General features: G+C 40.9%; 4 protein-coding genes across 4 annotated transcripts; 3 read left to right on the forward strand and 1 right to left on the reverse strand.

Moving 5' to 3' along the window:
• Window positions 1-2,730: 2,730 nt before the first annotated feature.
• EAE98_008197 (uncharacterized protein) lies at window positions 2,731-5,847 on the forward strand (the record flags this gene model as incomplete). Its single annotated transcript, XM_038955820.1, has 8 exons — window positions 2,731-2,877; window positions 3,186-3,787; window positions 3,842-3,966; window positions 4,022-4,876; window positions 4,928-4,968; window positions 5,022-5,210; window positions 5,262-5,492; window positions 5,548-5,847. 8 exons carry the CDS (start codon window positions 2,731-2,733, stop codon window positions 5,845-5,847), a joined length of 2,490 nt encoding a protein of 829 aa, XP_038807686.1.
• An 809-nt stretch (window positions 5,848-6,656) lies between these two features.
• On the forward strand, window positions 6,657-6,909 carry EAE98_008198 (uncharacterized protein; the record flags this gene model as incomplete). The annotated part of the gene is given in 3 exon segments (XM_038955821.1): window positions 6,657-6,767; window positions 6,778-6,796; window positions 6,818-6,909. 3 exon segments carry the CDS (start codon window positions 6,657-6,659, stop codon window positions 6,907-6,909), a joined length of 222 nt encoding a protein of 73 aa, XP_038807687.1.
• Window positions 6,910-14,364: 7,455 nt separating this feature from the next.
• EAE98_008199 (uncharacterized protein) lies at window positions 14,365-15,312 on the reverse strand. The gene is made up of 2 exons (XM_038955822.1): window positions 15,172-15,312; window positions 14,365-15,068 (listed from the first exon to the last, which is right to left on the reverse strand). The coding sequence occupies exons 1-2, from the start codon at window positions 15,202-15,204 to the stop codon at window positions 14,607-14,609; spliced, it is 495 nt and encodes a 164-aa protein (XP_038807688.1). The 5' UTR covers window positions 15,205-15,312; the 3' UTR covers window positions 14,365-14,606.
• A 1,731-nt stretch (window positions 15,313-17,043) lies between these two features.
• On the forward strand, window positions 17,044-18,820 carry EAE98_008200 (uncharacterized protein; the record flags this gene model as incomplete). Its single annotated transcript, XM_038955823.1, has 3 exons — window positions 17,044-18,366; window positions 18,433-18,597; window positions 18,671-18,820. The coding sequence occupies 3 exons, from the start codon at window positions 17,044-17,046 to the stop codon at window positions 18,818-18,820; spliced, it is 1,638 nt and encodes a 545-aa protein (XP_038807689.1).
• Window positions 18,821-19,078: the final 258 nt, after the last annotated feature.

A 19,078-nucleotide genomic window follows, 5' to 3' on the forward strand; every position in this document is an offset into this window, starting at 1 on the left:
CCTTGTACTTGCCATGGAAGATTACATCGTTTGTATCTTCATACCTGACTCTCTCCTCCGACCACATCGGAAATGTGAAGAGCAAAATACGACCAGCTGCTTAACGCCGAAAACTGCTCAGCTCTGCGTTCACGAATGAAATGGAGACCCCAGCTCAAACCCAGGTATTGTGGTCAGTGCAATGATCCACTGTGATCCATTCAACTGCACATTAGCGTCGGCAACTGTTCGATATTAAATCGGCTCGAGTTTAGGAAGAACCTAAATTATACGGAGGATAGCAGCGGAGAATGGAAACCTGGGTGTGACGGGTAAAGCGGTATGAACGTAGTTACAGGAGTGCTGACACTAGTCATCTCATCGGATTCATCGGATATGTCGGTTATGAAGAGGAGATAGGGGTTTGAAGGGTGATGCTATTACTCGTTAGTAGTAGCATACTGGATACCTGATATTCAAGTTTTCTGTTTTTCCAGTTCGTATGCTCAAACATCACCTCCACAAAAACAATGAATGAGGTTTTTACTCAGCAAATCGGCAAACATTTGATGGAGATGGAGGTAGAGATACCTAGTTGTGTGGTAGTCCTGACAAAATGCTGAGGATAATAGAGTTTACGTCTGGGCCATCGAGTGCTAACAAAACGATAAAGGCAGGGCAGGACAGGACAGGTTGTCGTGATCGGCACTTGAAGTTCTACCAAACAGAATATAAATTTAGGATCTTCCTACAAGAATTGTGTTTGGTGTTGCAGTTTAGTAATATCAAGAGGATCTTGGTAGGTATACTTTTCATAGATTGTTCAAACAGATTGCGATGGATGGTACCTTTTATTTGGAGACTGTACAGAAACATTCAGAAGGCCAAGCAAGCTTCTCAGATTATCTTTGTCGTGCTTGTCTATCAATGACTGAGGAATTAGTCAAGCACAAGACAGAATTGGGTGTATCTAATATCCAATTCCAGAAAGAATTCAAGGAGTTGGATATTCTTCTTTGGTATTCTGTTTATACATTATACTTGGCTGGGAATTTTGTATTGAGTACCTAGTAGTCTATATGTGGTACATGAAATAAGTTCCTTGATGAAAATATCAGATTAAGAACTTCAGTCTGATGGGGGCAGAAGTTGGATTGTCTAGTCTTTGGTTTGACCATGGAGTTATTCAGATCATAGATGGGCTCTAGAGAGGTGGTTTCTTTTGCAGGGTCGATTGAAGAATCAAGGAATTACCTCACAGCTTGACATTCTCAATAAAACAGCCAATGTCTTTTACTTTATCTTTGAATCCTAGTGGTAGTCAATTGGGGCGTGCGATGGAATATGAATCTGTTCCAAGTCGTCAATGATTGTTAGTATCTTTTTTGCAGTCAAAGGGAGGAAGGGGTCTTTTCTCCGTCCTGAAAGGAAACATATCTGTCTACCAGATGTAACGGATCATAAAATCAAGTGAATCATATTGTAAATATCTTGTACGTTATTCCTCAACTTCAAATGCCAATTAAAAGCCTTTAAAGAGCACGTGTTCGGCTTGAGAAGTTGGAGATTGTATTTCTGCATCATCTCCAAAACCAGTGAATCTGGGGAATGATGCGCATTTTTTTAAAGGAATTTTCACTTTGAGAGCTAGGAAGGTACTGTTCAAGTGGAATTGTGACAGCCAGAGTTAATAGCCAGAGTTATTAATAGCCAAGATCTCAGCACCAGAAGCGATTTCCTACTTCTTTGCTAGGTACCTCTTGAGGATTCCAAGCAAAATTTAACCAGGTATATTTGTACTTTATATACTTACTATATACTATATAACGACATGTGCTTGGGTGAGCTATTGTTGCGGTCCAGAAGTGGTATGGATAAATTGTGAGGCGTGGTTCCCGAAATCTCCAAAAGTCATGGTGGAATTCACTGTAGTCTTCACCTTTGTGCTTATTCTTCCCTATCATCTCCAGCATCGAAATGCGCTTCAATCCTCGGACTCACTTCGGATAAGCGATTTGTTCGGAGCAGTCCGCCAAATCCCTTCATAGGGGTAAGGTCGGATAGATTCAATTCATCAACCCTCCTTCATGTGAACAATTCCATACTTTCAACTTAAACAATTGTCAACCCCATGAGCTGATTTGGGGTTCAACTTTTAATTCTTAACTCGATCAATTCACTTGTATCATGCAAAGATACCCCTCATCCTGTCAAAAGTTCTTTCAATTGAGGGGAGAAAATACCTCGTTGAGAAAAGTCTTTCGATGAAACTGGGAATATGAGGCTTGCAGGACAGAAACCCATAATTCACCACCATGCACTCGACTTTCTTCTCATGCACAAACAGTAAATCATTCCATTATTTCCTTTTTGGGCAGACTAACCCCTCTATCTGACCCCATTTACTTGATTGAAGTTGTATCATCTTTCGACTCGATGAGGGGGTGAGGTGAATTTCAACAAACCACGCTAGTCTTAGCTCCATTTGAGTTCTCGAAGGACCTTCCCAGAACCTACTTAAGTCTTCGACTTCCCCCTTGATTGACTCGGTCTTTCTTTCCTTCTACACCTTCTTAATATTCTTCAATTTTTACAATTTGTTTCTTCCTTCCCTCATACTTTTCTTTTTTTCCTTCGAGGTATCACTCAGATACCCTTTACTTCTTTCCTTCGTTATTATTATTATTACAACTACCACCCATTACACTCTATCTACCTACCTACCAATAGACTTCTTTTGGTACTTCCAAGATGATTTCTTTGAAAGTTCGTCAGCAACGAGGCAAGACCAGTCTGTCTGATAACCTTAAATCATCATCATCAACGTCGGACATTCTACGTCCTTCCAGTTCGGGATCAGAAACATCAATGTCTTCTATGTCCGACACCAAAGAAGAGGTAAGATCCAGAAACAATCCTTCCACAAATCCCTTTGAGTATCACAAATTCAAGCACACTTCTCTTTACACTTCCTTCCCCTTCCACTCTTAACAACTTTCTTTTTGGGTGTCTATCTCGAAAGTCAATGTTGAATTATTCGTAACCAATCCACACACCATTCACTCATCACTTCTTCCCTTTTTGTGTATGGCTCTTTCTTTTTGAAATGAAACAACAAGTATTGGGCTGAAACTTTCTCTCTTGTCTTGTTATCACACTTTCTTCCCTTTCAAAGTTTCAAGTTTACTAACTTTTGAGTTTTGAAGAATCTTGGCTTCTTTATGAACCAAGATTACTCTTCACAGAATGAAGATGGCAGTTGGTCTGAATCTAATCTACCAGCCAACCTATTTAATACACCCTCGCCTCCTTCTACCACCCTCGAAGTATTCTCGCCACCACCAACAAGAAGAAGTACTCGAGCCACTAAAAATGTACAGCCAAAGTTGGACCAGTTCTTTGCAAGAACTGAAAAGCCAGTGGTCCCCGCCAAGCGCAAGGCTGTGGTGAGCAGTGTTGAGGATCTTCTCACAGATACCACCGAAGAGTCGTTGGAGCCACCTCGCAAAAAGGTAATGACTACATCCCCTCGTCAGCCTTCGCGAGTAACCCCTCCAAAATCACGCAAAGCTGCTGCCAAGGTCAAGGAGTTACCTTCTTTGGAAAACGCAACTTTGAGCAAGCCGGAAGCTTGGGGTGAGCCACCAGTATGGGCTGAGAAGAGACAACAACTTTGTTCATCACTTCCTTATCATAAAGGATATGAATCTGCTGCATATCGCACTAATGGTATGATTGCTGGGTTCCTCGCCAATCAAGGAGTTGGTCCTCGGGATGTCTTCACAGAAGATATCTACATCACTTCAGTGTAAGTTACTCCAATTCCAATGATAATTGATTCTTGCTAATTTTTCCATAAAAGTGGTGGCGGCAAGTCAAAGGGCGAGGATGGTGAAACGAAGCGGGTCAAGGACCAAGACTTCAGCTCAATTGCCATCTCTTTCCAACGCACCATGGAAGCTAAACTACCAATTGCAATGATTGCTGGTAAGTATTACTATTGCCATGTATAAATTTGAATTCCCTACTAATACTTCTATAGGCCAGCGCAATACCATCTGCCCTGTCAAGCTCAATCACCATTTCAATGTTCTTGACTTCTTCCATATCACAGATATCTGGTGTGAACTTGAGAATGGGCTCAAGATGTGGAAAGTCAGAATGGAGAAGATTGATCTTACAAAGCGGTCTTGGTGGTCTCCGATCGACTCTGTCGCCCATCTTTCTCAAGGATATGATGGTGTGAAGACGGTTGTCCAAACATGTGGTGCTTGCAATACTTCATGCAAGACCATCTACACTCAAGGCTGGACTTGTCGAAGCCCTCAGTGCGAATCTTTCTACGTTTTTGATCATCAAGTTGATGTCGATGACCTCCAATACTGTGCGGAGTTTCTTCAAGAGCGTACCCTTTACACTGGCGCTGCACCTCCTCCATTACGTCCTGCGCCTGTCACTGATGCAGACTTGGTCGGTGAAGATATCTTTGGTGTTGAAGAACGATGCAAACAAGGCATTGTTTGCCCAAAGTGTCATGGATGTATCCGTCGTTTGGAATGGCGACAATGGACTTGTGAAACACCGGGCTGTGATTTTACTCACACTGTAACACAGGTTCCAGTTCCCATCACCAAAGCCATCGAAGGTAACAACATCATTGTTGATCAGAGCCCAATATTGTTTGCTCATGAATCCGTTCGTGTCAACCACAAGCCCATTGGTCACTATGATGTTTATGAGCTCCAACTTCCTGGCGAGACATCAGAAGCTGGATGGATCCAGATTTTCCGCTCTAATGGCCTTATCAACAGTCAACCAGGTGGACCAAATGATCTGTTCCAAGGAATGCAGAAGGATGACTACAAGCTCCGCAGAGGTCCTGCTAGACATCCTGGTCGTGAGTTCCCGCAATCTTTCTTTGCATTGTCATATTTCTAACCTTTACCAGTTCCAATGGAGATTGTCACTGCACACTTCGCATCAAACTTTGTAAGTTCTACTTTGTACTTACGCCTTTTGCTATAGCTAATTTATCAAATTAGGGGGCACCATACAAGTTCTTGGTTGCACATGACGCCAATTCGTTTGAAGATGCTCCAGTACCTATCCTCCAGGCAATGCAAAGAATGACTTGGGCTGGGAAACAAGCATTTTCCGGAAAGCACGATGCCGAGTTTACTCCTTTCAATGAGGTTTTGGCCCTTGGTTACTTCGAGAACATGCATATCGGTGTATGTACATCCTTCTTCTCTTTCTTACATCGGTATACTGACTTACAATAGTATCACGATGATGGAGAAGATACTCTTGGTGAAACCGTTGCAACCTTATCTCTCGGAGCATCCTCAACCATGTGCTTCCGTCCAAAGAACAAAAGCACAATCGGCGGTGTTCTCAAGCCCGGTAAGGGCAATCTTGGTTCCAAAGCAGCCAAGAAAGACTATGTCAAGGTCACTCTGAACCATGGCGACATTATTGTTATGCACGGATCCGGCATTCATAAATACTATGAAGTAAGTACCCTCTTTGGATCACCACACAATTCTTTATACTAATCAATCTTGATAGCATGCCGTTACACCTCATGGTCTTTTGCGGTTTGCTCTCACTTGTCGCCATGTCAAACCTGAGTTACTCAGTCCTGAGGATCGCATCATTTGTGCGGAAAAGAGTGCTCTTCCTGCCAATTTTGCCGACTACGCTTATGATGGTGACATTGGCGTAAGTGAAAACCCAAGTCGACCAACCAACGAAGGAGACGACGATGATCTCACAAAGTTGAAGAAATTCATCGTCGCCAAGAAGTTATCCGGTGAACTTACCAAGGCCGACTGCCAGGAATTGCGAGATATCATTCTCGACCTTTAACCACACCAAAAACTTTGCTTTTCTTTTGTTTACAACTTATCTATCTACACGCATCATTGCGATATTTGCTCAATGGGTTATGGTTTCATGAAATGACGACATTATGATACCACAAAAAAGGATACTATTACTGGATGGGATACTTACATATCAACATATTTATTTGCAGAGCTTTTATGAACTCATATTATTTGAGATCTTTTTTACGAGCTTTGGCTGCGCAACAATGGGAGAATCAATGGGGTATTCGGGTACATTATCAATATATTAGGAGGATGAGCATGTAATTAGCTTTTAATCAAACGTGGAAAGAATGGTACTTCATAAAAAGAGAGATACATTTTGCATTTGTGATTCCTATTGTGATGTGAATGGTTACTTTGATGGTGACTTTGTTGAAACGGAGAAGGGACTTGGGGTTGATTTCCGTGATTGAGGAGTTTTTGACAAGTTATTTGTTACTTGTTACTTGTGATGTTGCATATACTCTTGTTATTCTATTGTACTTGTGTCTGCACTGTAATATTGTCGGCGAGCAGACTGATATAGATATGAGAGGAAGGGAGAAGAGATTCATATTCTTGAAGAACGACTTCTCTTTTAATGAGGGGTACCGTGATAATGTGGAGATGTGGAAATGTGGAAATATGAGGAATGAGAGGGGAGAATGGAGGTAGATAGTAATTGAAGGGGGAGAAGGGGGGAGTTTTTTTTTGGGCTAGGCACTTGGTTAGAGTATGGATTGAGGAATTGGAGGGTTGAGGAATTGGGGGGTTGAGTCTAGAGTGATTTGTTTGGGTGTTGTTGTGATGGTTGAAGAAGGAGGGAGGGGGGAGGAGCAGGAGGAGGAGCAGGAGGAGGAGCAGGAGGAGGAGCAGGAGGTGGAGCAGGAGGTGGAGGACAAAAACCCATACGATCGCGTATCGAGAGAGAGACTACATAGCAGCAAGTCATCTTTTCATTTCATTAGTATGGATAGGTATCTGGGTCAAAATCAAAAATGTAGGAAAATCCATGGATATCCTAAGTGCTGAATCTGGAATTTGGTGTGCAGCTATGTAGATAGGTATGTACTGTAGATAGGTGGGTAGTGTAGGTATGTATATATTGTGATTAGAAAGGAAAAAATGGATATGAATACCTAGTATGTCGTGTATGTGGTTATGGATTGGGAGGAGGTATTATTTTATTATTTATGATTATAAAGGATATCCTCGAGGACTGATCGATGGATTATTATTATTACTACTACCTAGGTACTCGTTGTGAGAAATATTTTTGATTGTTTTTTGGGGTTAGAAGGGAAGGTATGATTTTGTTAATTGGGAAGGTAGGTAATTATGTTTGGTATCGCTGGAGGTACTGGTTCTGGTTATGGTTAGATTTGTAGCGGGAACGAAAAGGGAATGAATATGGAAAATTGGGATGTTGAGTTTGGTATGTATGCTGGAGATGGAGATGGAGATCTGAGGGATAGTGGAGGGAATGGTATTTTATGGTAAAAGTTTGGTGTGTGTTTTGATTTATTGATATAATAGTTATTAGTGTGTTTGATAAAGATGTGTTGTTTTTGTAATTATTCTTATATATAGATATTATTAATAATATATTGAACTGCTGGAATTTGTAATAAGATATTTATTCCTATTCAAATTAGACTGGGAAAAAGGAATTTCGTCTTCATTTGAAATATCTAAGGAATGAAATTTTATTATCTAATTTGAATAGGAATCAATATGTTATAATGAATTCTAATGTTTCAGTATATTGCTAATAATATTAAATAGCTAAAAAAAATATTAAATACTTTTAGTAGTATAGCTTTCAATACTACATACGGTAATATTTTATAGAAATCCAATAATTATAACGAATTCGATCTGTATATTGAATACGGGAAATACTATTGTCTACACTGCTGGGGGATGGGAAAAAGTTTGGGGAAAATAATCTCTTTACGGGATTTGATACTCGTTTAGCATTTATTGGAGATTCTATCCCATTCCTTATTTCACGCTGATTGGCTTGTTAGTCGGCTATGGATTGCTTTAGTTATTTGGTTGATTGATAGATTCATGATCGACTCCCTGATTGTGATTACGCAGGAAACGATCTTTCTCGATGCATGGAGTATCCATATCTAGCTCACTCTGATGTAGGTGACCATGAGACGATGATTGAAAGGGATCTGTCATTTTGAGAAACGGAGGCAAGGTTAAGATATTGGATAAACCCTTTTCGGTTTCTCATCTAACCGAAAATTTTGCAACTATTGGTTTGTCTATTGATGACTATTCAAGACCAGTCCCTATTCATAACAACATCAGTCACGAGGATAATACCAAGGAAACTTTAAGTGAAAAATGTCACGAAAATAAAGCTTCATCGAGCCTAAGACTACTAGCTCGAGACTAGACATGCCATAGTAATGTACCTAGGTAGTTCCCCGCAAACCCCTCACATAAGCGAACACATTCAGCACACGTAACTCCACTTCCCCCGATATCATTTCTAACTAACCTAACAAGTAGACTAATTGGGTAATTTCACTCACTAGAGAAGATACCCCACACCCAGTGGGTATAAAAGGTCTGACTCCCCCGGATTCTGAATTCTTTTTTCTTTCTTTTTCTCTTCATATTACCTCGCAGAATGTTTACTGCGAGGACAGGACATGGTCTTGATTTCAAAAATTAGTGGGTTTTGGTGGTGGTGCAGGGTCAATTCTTGTGTATCGATACCTTACATATCATTTGTGAGGAAGAGACATGGTTTTGATTTCAAAAATTGAGTATTTGCGTGGTGCTGAGTCAATTCTTGTGTATCGATACCTCACATATCATTTGTGAGGAAGAGACATGGTTTTGATTCCAAAAATTGTTGATTTTTTTGGTGGTGCTGAGTCAATTTTTGTGCATCAATCCCTCATACACAATTTGTGAGGACAAGACATGGTCTTGGTTTCAAAAATTCTTGATTTTTTTGGTGGTGCTGGTGGTGGTGCTGAGTCAAGTTTTGTTCATCAATACCCCATACACACTTTATGGGGACCAGAAATGGTCTTGATTCAGCAAAGAGAGACTCTTCGAGAATCTCAATCATATTCAATTTTTTGTTCACAACTACCTCATACACAAAATTTGTGAGGGCAAAATATGGTCCTTGGCTGTTTAAGACCTACTGTGTCTCCAAATATACCTCACATACAACATGTGAGAAACAAATGTGGAAAATATGGTAAGTCTTTCTCGTCTTTCGAATGGAAGTAGAATTTCAATCAGCTAATAACTCTCAAATTCTTAATCGGCACGAGTATCCGAGTAACTAGCGAGGCAATCAGGATGGCCGACGATGCCAACATATTTCGAGGTAGATTTTGTGAAAATTCGTTGGTTGGAATTTGATGAATCGGATAGTTGTCACGAGGATCGTTTCTAGTAACCCTTATGAACGTCTCATGGAGAAAAGAATTAGTTAGATAGTGATAAAGAAGGATATTTACCATCAAGTTCAAGTTTCGAAAGTGCCTGAAAGATATTTAGAAAAGTTGAATGCCAATGGACAATGCTGGAGTATCACTCAATAAAACCTTAAGATTCAGTGTGAATAGAGGCAAAAACAACTTAATGTTGAGAATTGTGGGGACTTCTAAAGGGAAATTCTTACAAGTGATCATCGTAATTCTAAAGATCCTAAGAGCAAATGATAGTGCCAAGGGTTTTATTTTTTTGTATGCCCGTAGTAAATCATGTGTTTTTCCCTCTAGTTGAGAGATCGCTTTTTATTAGTATCATGTGATGATATCTTTCAAGAGCAGTTTTGGAGAAAACGGGCTCACATGCCTCTCCATTGTATTTATATGTCTATTTCTAGAAGCTTTGAGAGAGTGTGTACAGCGTACACCTCGATTGAAATCCAGTAAAGACCAAGAATTGATGGGTATTACTACTACCAATTAAACAATCGGATGTCAACGTATACAGTTCACTAGCACCGCTGCCATCATCATCATCATCATCATCATCATCATCATTTTCCTTCACAGAAATTCTGACACCTTCCTTCAACAATGTCTTTGTAGCTATACTCTCCAAGAGAGCACCGTAAGCTAGTTTGCATACAGGAAGCAATCTAAGATAGTACATACGACCTTTGCAAAAACACACAACACCTTCAAGCCATCACAGCAATGTCATCAGCGGAATAAGAACGACGATACCAAAGTAAAAGAATTCTTCTTCGAGTGCCAGCGTAAAGCCAACAATTCAATGAAAATTTTTTCCCACGTCACCTGGAGGCAGTGTAATACCAGGAACATGGTTTTGATGACAAAAATTGTTGATTTTCAGGGGTGCGTGAAGAAGAAAAGAAAAAGAAGAGGAGAACGACGGCAGGAAGCCCGATCTTTATAGGAAAACAGTATGGTCTGTGCTAGGTCAATCAAGGGCTCTAGGGTGGGAAAAGGCGAGCAAACAGTGCAAACACTGGAGTTCTCGTTGTTTAAGGAAGGAACGAGGAGGGAGTTGGCGTGGAACATTGCGGATAATTATTGCAACCTTGAAAGGGGACGATCGGACAGTAAAATTGGGAGAGAAGATGTATTTGAATGGTAGAAATTGGGGAAGGAAATACGTAAGATTTGTTAATGAAGAAGAAAGTAGCAATGATTGATATCTCAAGATACCCACGTCAGCATCACCGACGATTGATGTGAGGAATGGCAACCTTCAATGGATAAACATGAAGGAATAGAGACACCCCTGGGGGGGGAATGTTGATATTTCACCTATGAAAAGTGCGGAAATCATGTAAACACATCCCGGGCTTCTTCGTCTCCATGTCTTTTCACAAGCAAAGATGAATCCAAAAACGATCTGAGCCCTTCAACAATTCTATGGAGAAGCTTCACCAATACTTACCCACATCAACTAAAGTCTTTTCAAACAAAAGATGAAGCCCGAGAAGATAAACGCTCGACAATCTGGCTGACCATTTTGCGAATGACTAACAACAATCTATCTAGGTAGGTAAGCATCTCAACCACTCAATTACAGCAACATTAAGTACCACACAACAACATCAAACCAAGCCTCCTAAATGAAATCTCAAGAACAGTCTACTTCCCCAGACATGATTTCCAGCAAATCTCCGGAACTTTTAATCCTAGACCTTCCACGAGGAAGGTGTGATTCAAATACCACCCAACCGGTTAAGAATTCTCTTGGAAGGAGAGAACTAATAGGAATAAATGATGCAAAAATACTACTTAATCCAAAAAGATGCACAAGAACTTGGTGACAACATGATAAGAACAGTAAACAGCAGAAAAAGGAAGCAACCTCCTCATCATGGAAACCGGAACGCCGATTAGCCGAGCTTAGTGAAAGTTTACCCAGCAGGTAGGAAGTAACTTCACTGAATATACTGAACCATTGCTGATGAACTGAGAGGGATTCATATTACTTTACTCACAGATACCTAGGTTGGCTCCACCCAGGGCAGCTTTAAATTGCTCGTAGAAATGGAACAGCTTCCTAAACTGATACTTCAACTTCCGATAATCCGCTTCACGCAGCAAAATTCCTGCACAATGAGATAGAGCCCAAACAATCTCTTTCCTATAGAAGTTGCATTGTGAAAAGTTGCAGTTATCTTACCGGTATATACCTGCCTGCTTGAAACAAACACGTTTCCTTCATGGGAGAGATAATACATGTTCTAGATATTCACACAGGTATTCCATATCTCTAGACTGATTATTACGGGAAGATACGGGTTGAGTATAAGGAAATTCATGGAATGATTTTCATTTTACTTCTTCAGATGAAATCTTTCGAGCAAGTGTAGCTGGACTCGGGGTATATCGAGAACTATGGCTTCTTTCTGTTGAGAAAATATCTCAAACATATGACCAGCACGAGGGGAGTTTGGAAATACATTCCTTGATATCTTTTTGGTATGAAAGGTTTAAGGCGTGAGTTGAAGCGAATCGGAGGGTCCGGTATTTGGTTACGGAGAGAATAGGCGGAAGGGCCAGAATTCTTTTGATGTGGAAACTAGGTTGTATTCTCCTTGACCTAGTGTAAACCTCTGAGATACAAGGTAAGTTTAACTCCTCGGGTGATATGTAATAGAACAAAGAATTCATTGAGTGAGGTTTTCAGAAATGGAAATGTTGAGGTTATTCCTGAAGTTTCCGACATAAAATGTCGCCCCATCGACTCATTCCACTACCTCCCACCCAGCGATATGATATTCCGCTCTGAATACTGGAAGAAAAAGCTTCTAGACCCTTCTATCAATTTCTTCTAGAACATTTCCTCTTCAATCCTTTGACTCGAGGCCCTAAATGAACAATGTTAAGGAGACAATACTAAGGGGTTCGCTTAAAAATTCTTTGGTTTTCATATTTCTTTGATGTTTTTCGCGAGAAATTTCATGGTTGAATAGCTTCATGAATTTTCTCACGATCTTAGGATATGGTAATGACTTTGAAAAGTCTTTTGATGAAGTGGAAAATTGTAAGGCGTCGCCTGTAAGTTTTTGATTTCTAGTTTGATGGATTTTTGAAGGGAGAAATGACTTGTGCAGCTGAGATTGGTCAGCTGATGTTCATTTCCTTGTTGGTTACTGGGAGTTCAAGAACAATGTTTAGGTTCGAGGACAATATCAAGGGTGAGTAGCTTCAATTTGACGTACGATCTTCTTTCATTCTATGGGAGAACCTGTCTTCCACTTGGAATCGGATCTTCCGAATCTCCTTGTTTGATGAGTGATTTGATGTGAAACTGTAAATAAGAATTTCCTTCGAAAAGTCTTCTAGAAGCCAGAATCGATGCTTATTCCTTGGGCTGTTCTCTCTCCTTTACAAACTCCCTTTTCATACCATCTTAATGGTCCAGAACTCAGAATTCTTTGTCTCTCCCTGAACAATTCCCCAATTCCTCCTCGAGAATTCCCTATAAATACCCCTCCTCCAACCCTCATTCCTAGACTTTTCTTCTTCACCAAATTACATTCACTTATATACAATCTTTTTACCAAAAAAAAACAAAACCCACCCCAATAAATCAATCAAAATGCAAGGACCAGGACGTGGATGCACTCTCCAAAAGGCCGGACCCGGCCGTGGATGCAATGTTCAAAAGGGACCAGGACGTGGATGTAACGTCCAGAAGACCGCCGGACCAGGCCGTGGATGCAACATCCAACGTGGCCCAGGCCGTGGTTGCAACGTTCAGAAGGCATAAATCATCTCTTTCCGAGATGATTTTGGAGGAGCGATAGAGCACGCTGGATATACGACTTTCATTATTTTCCTTCCGAGACACGAATCGCTCGATACGCTTGCGAATAACAAACACGTTTAACGACGACGAATCGGAACGAAATAGATGCGAGATATTCGAGACAAACTTTCCCTATCCCTATCACTTTGCACCACTTTTAGCAATCTCCTCAATGCTGCGCACACGAACGTTCACTTAGATGGGTTTTCTAGAAAAATAGACACTTTATAAAATAGAAAAAGATTTTATCGGCAGTATTGGGCTTCCCATGGTCTTCAATACACACCACCACATTCATTACGGTCATGATACACTTTGGCCCCAACTTCCACCCTTCGATTATCGGTATTCCATACCACTCCACCTTTTTACACTTCGACACACATAATCGACAATCGACGATGTGATTGATCACTCACATCGTTTTTCGTACACATTGCGGTTATAGGGGCGAGGATTCTTTTTCGGACAAGCTTGATGACTTCTTTCGTTTCGCAATGGAAGAAGGAATTTCGGGAAATTTTCTGCCGCTCGATATTTTTCGTGGGACGTTGCTGTTCTTTTGGGATGGTGATGCGCCCTTTTATACTGGAGGGAATCAAACTCTTATTTTGCTTTCCCTATATTATGACTTCTTTTTGGATGGTGATATGTGATGTGATGTGATATGATGATGTATGTTCGTGTGAATATGAAATTGGTTTGACTATGAAATGTTGATAATTGCATCGGCTAAATCAAGGAGGTATCATGATTTTGACTTGCACTTGTATAACGCCAAATATTACCCCAAAATTTCGGCTAATAACGGTCGTCACTATATTCCACGACAGTTAATCTCTCTGAACTTCTGGAGTTCTCGCAATAATTTCAGATGTTCGGGTTTCTTGCAACATTCTACTATGTCACCTTACTTGGTCGGGAGAAATTTTCCTTGCTCAAAAGTTCGTGAAAAGAGCACATCATCAGCGTTGTAAATAGCAGACAAAATAAAATTCTTTGTTTTGATGTCTTGATAGTATTCAGGACACTTCATATTTCGACTGGAAATATGTAGCAATGCAGCCAAGAATAATGGAATTGTTCAAGGAATAAACGTGGTATGGGATGGTCTGAAACTGGATAATGAGACATCAAGAGAACTCTCCCGAGAAATTTTTTGGTCGAGACCGATTTGATATCATATAATTTCAATGCACGGATTGAAAAAGAAATTGCAAGAATAATACGTGAAGGATAGGTGAAGTGAGATTTTCGCAAAATGAGTGGAAGTCACCTTTGGTGAATGCTCAGATCACACCTGTGGTGTTAGAGTGTTGTGTAAAACATTCATTGATTCATTAATTTCTTCATATTTTTCATAATTAATCGTAGAACCCAGGTGGCAAATTGGTCGCCCATTCAGCCTGTCATTTTTCCCTCAGAAAGCCTCCAGTTGAAATCCCTTCTCTCCTGCCATTCCAAGCCAATTTAAAATCTGGAGAATGGCAACCACTTTCCTCTCAAAGTAATAACGGCCCAGTTGTTTCCCTGCTCATCAGTCTCCTTCTCGACCTTGGTACTGAAAGAAATAGCACTCATAATTCCATCTCCAAACTTCTCGTTCATAACGGCCTTGTAAGCATATCCGTAGTTCTGAACAATTTCATACAATCGGTAGATGAGAGGTTCAACTGGAGGCATAGGACCGGCACGTCCACGGTCTGGGAAACCTCCGAGCTCGGCCTCGAGTTTCGATTGTGGTACGTCGAGAATTTGAGAAAGCTTCTCAATGTCGGCGGCAGAGGCTTGCGATTGGCCGTAGAAGAGTGCAGCAACCGCGACTTCGGAGCGGCCGAGTTGGTTGGCGATGGATTCGAAGGTTAAAGCTTTGGTGGCTTTGGCTTCAAAGAGGGTTTTGGAAGAGGTGGGAAGACGGTCGACAAGTGTGCTCTGCGTTGAATGTGTTAGTGGCGAAGAACTCTTGCCAATTCTCTTCATATGGTAGTTGTTGTCCTCAGAAGCGGGGTATTTTTTGAGTGAAAGGTATACTTACGTCGAGCGTTGCAATCTTGGTTTGATCAGCCATTTTGGTAGATTTTGGAGATAATTATATAACTTGTTGGTATTTGATTGAAACAATTGAACAGAAAAACAACCTGAGATCAGAGTGATGTTTATATCTTAAGCTTCTTAGCTGTCCTGACTATGGTATTTGTCAATTGCGGGGGAGACGATGAAGCTTGGCCTCGGATAAATTGTCATCACAATTCCGGGACAACTCCGAATCCCGCCCAGCACCAATAATCGGACTTGAGATATCGGTAGTTCAGGTATTGGACAATTGAATAATGGGGGTTCATGAGGGATGAGGATATCTGTGGGGATAAGGTTCGTTGCACTATAACATACATTACTGGGGATCCAGGCCCAAGAGACAAAAAAAGCTGACTGGTAACATATGGCGCTGTAACCCTATAGATGTTTGCATTTGGGTTTATTTTTCCATTGCATTTGAGAATTTGGAGTTTCTTCATCTCTTCATAGCATATTGACGACTTGTCGTCCTTGGTTTGGCCATGATATCACCAACACCAAACATCCCGAGATTGCTCCCGACCTGTGTCTTGAGTGGAGAAGTGGAGATTTCCGTTTGTCATTCCGTTGGAATGGAAACCAAGATCTTCATCTCAAACTGTCTCTTTGTTTGCTGACGATGCAATCTCCCATTTCACCATCTACTCAGACATGCATCATCAAGTACAATCGTCTTGATTACAAGAGCAGACTGAAAATTACTACTACAAAACGATTGTGGGGTCGAAAGTTCGACTGAGAGTAATATTTGTATGGCAAATTGGCAATATTGGAAGTGGCCAATTTAGATAGCAACAGCAATTGACGCATGAAGTGAAATGCGAGGGGTCCATGTCAAGATTCTGCAATGCCAAGCGCAAACAAAAGCCAAAGCCACCTGTATGTAGCTTTACTGTCACTATCCGTTAGTAGCGGCCGTGAACATATCATATCGATAGGATGGAAGCGGTATTTTCAAACTCGTCGATGATCATGGACGAGACCATCGGCATTGAATTCTGTTATCTTTCTGAAAAGATAGAATATATTGGTTGCATAGAGTGCGAAAAGTCTCTCCATGAAGCAAAGAGTCCAGGATGAAACCATGGGTATCATACAATGATTGTAACCTTCCTGTCTTCCATGAAGAACGTTGAGAGCTTCTATAAGCTCATACCAATTAAATCCTGCCTCATTTCTGTTGAGGTTCCATTGGGAATATGTTTGCGATATCACATGAAAAGCAAGCCGATTTTTTCGATTAGCTGATGCCTTTCCCAGGGGAACTGTAACTCTGTTGTCATGCTACACGCATCATGCAAACACGCGTACTGCAATCTAGGTGTCGTTCGGGCCTTTGAGAGATTCTTTGGCACACCAGGTAAGTATTCTAACACACATAACCAAAAATGACCGAGATTAAGTTTAATACTTTATCTATGTTTTCTACTAAATCCAATTCCAACCATTTCGAATTAATCAACAATTTCAAGCAATTGGAATACATTAATCTGTATTTATGGTGCAACAGAATCCTTATGTGGCATAAAAGGGTCTAACAAAAGCCAGGGAAACCCTTGATCCCTAAGATTGTGCGTACTGCATAATTAATTTTCTTTTAAAACAAACCGATTCAAAAAGTCACACTCTTCTAATGATTATTTTCAGGCCAGCTTCCATCTACCATCAACAAGTTCATTTTGTTTATACAAATCAACCTTTGCAGCCAAAGGCAATATAATTTTCAATTGATTTAGAACCCTTCTCACATCTTCAATTTCAGTATTCTCTCATCAACTTTCTTAGTCGGAAGATAGAGAATAACAAAGCGAAAAGAAAAAAACGATATAGGATGCCGGAAAATCCGAGATACGCATTGCAAGATGTGCAGGGAAAGGGAAAAGGTCTTGTTGCTACCCAGGACATTCCTAAGGGTACTCGAATCATTGAAGAGAAGCCAATTATGACGAGGCCTAAACAAGCACCCCCGGGATTTTCCCTCCGAGGTCAATTCAATGCCCTCAATAATGAACAACAGCAAGCATTTCTATCTCTGAAAAATGTACACCCTTACAAGAATGCGGATGAGCAATACTTCGGTATCTTCAAGACAAATGGTCTTCCCATGGCAAGTGACGATGAGGGTGGACTGTTCATTGAAGCTTGTCGGATCAACCACGCCTGCGATAACAACGCCTTTAGCAACTGGAACACGAATATCCGAAAGCACACTATCCACGCGCTGAGAGACATCCACGAAGGCGAAGAGATCACAATAAGCTATCTTGGATCTCGCTCATGGCCTCGCGAAATTCGACGTCAGGTTCTCCAAGAGAAATTCAAATTTTTATGCTCATGCAATCTTTGTGCTTTACCTGCCAGGGAATCCATGCAAAATGACAGAGAGTTCATGAATATCGCTCGGATCATGACTCTGATTCCAGGCACCTTTATGAGAAATCCGTTGCAGGGCGTCCGCTACATGGATCAAGCAGTTCAGCTACTCTCTGGCAAAGAAATGGGTGTCAGCTTATTGGGTGGACTTTTTGTTGAAGCTTCTAAGATGAACATAGGTCACGGTGACTTGGCAAGAGCTCGTATATTGGCTGAGAAGGCAACACCTTACTTGAGAATATCATATGGCAGCGACAGTCTACAAGTGCTCGATAACAAGCAACGAGCGAACCATCCATCTATGAACATCTACTACGGGTTGTCATCTCTAGATTGGGCAACACCCGTCCATGATGTCCCGTCAAGTCTTGATTCAAATGGATTTGAAGACTGGCTTTGGAGAAGAGAGGGACTACAGAATTCGCAAATTTATTTCGAAAGCCCAAACAGTTTTTTGAGCAACTCTATTTTCCCCTCATTGCTGGAACTTCCGCATAGACAACGGACGAGCCCAGAGTTCTATGAAAATGCTGGAAAGTTCAATTACCGACCGCGACGCCACTGGTGTTTCTTGGGCGAGATTCTAGAGTTTGACATATCAGTTCTCGCAATTCTGGTCAAAGACGTTGATGAAAGAGAAGTCCAGCTCTTCCTCGAAACCAATGCACGAGGTATATTTCCTAGACTTCGAAAAGCGCACACGGTTGCAATTCTCTATGCGCAACGTGACGACAAATTTACAGAAACCTATATCAGCCTTGAAAACGTCGCATTACTTCAGGTATGGTACTCGACTGGTTTCCACTAGATACCCATATATTGGTCTATATTTAACAATGTGATACAGATCTTCCCAATATCGTTGTCTCACTTGATTGCATTAAGAGATCTGACTCAAGAATTTTCTACGAAAAGAGAGGTTGATAATGCCAGAAAATGCCATGGATGTGGTAAGAAGTCATCGTCAATGGTTAAATGCAGCGGGTGTTCCTTTTTCTGGTATTGCAATCAGGTTAGTCTAACACAGAGGCTCCGCGATCATGTATACTAGTGCGCATACTAACTATCATGTGCACAACAAACAGAAATGTCAGAAGAACGGCTGGAACACTAAGGGCCACAAAAATGATTGCAAAATCCTCAAGAAGCCTGATTTGCGAGGGATGTTTTTGATGAAGTGGGACGAGTTCAATGGCGTTGTTCAATTTCCTTTGTCGACTGCTGTAGGAAATTAAGCAGGAGATATCCATGGAGCACTTGCCATAGATGAAGGTTCATGATAGAGTGAATAAAACCAGCCACTACATTCTACTTCTTTCTCATGTCGAAGTTTGAGGCACAAGTGCTAGTGCTTCATTTATCCTCCATGCATCACAAAGCTCCTTGCATGCACGAAGGATCAAACCTTCTCCCTTGTTCATTCTTTTATGTGATTCCGCAGTTTTACAAGTCACATGCATCAATAATGCACATCATTTAGAAATCTTACATTC

Source organism: Botrytis deweyae (assembly GCF_014898535.1).
Source record: "Botrytis deweyae strain B1 chromosome Unknown BDEW_021, whole genome shotgun sequence".
Taxonomy (NCBI): Eukaryota; Fungi; Ascomycota; class Leotiomycetes; order Helotiales; family Sclerotiniaceae; genus Botrytis; species Botrytis deweyae.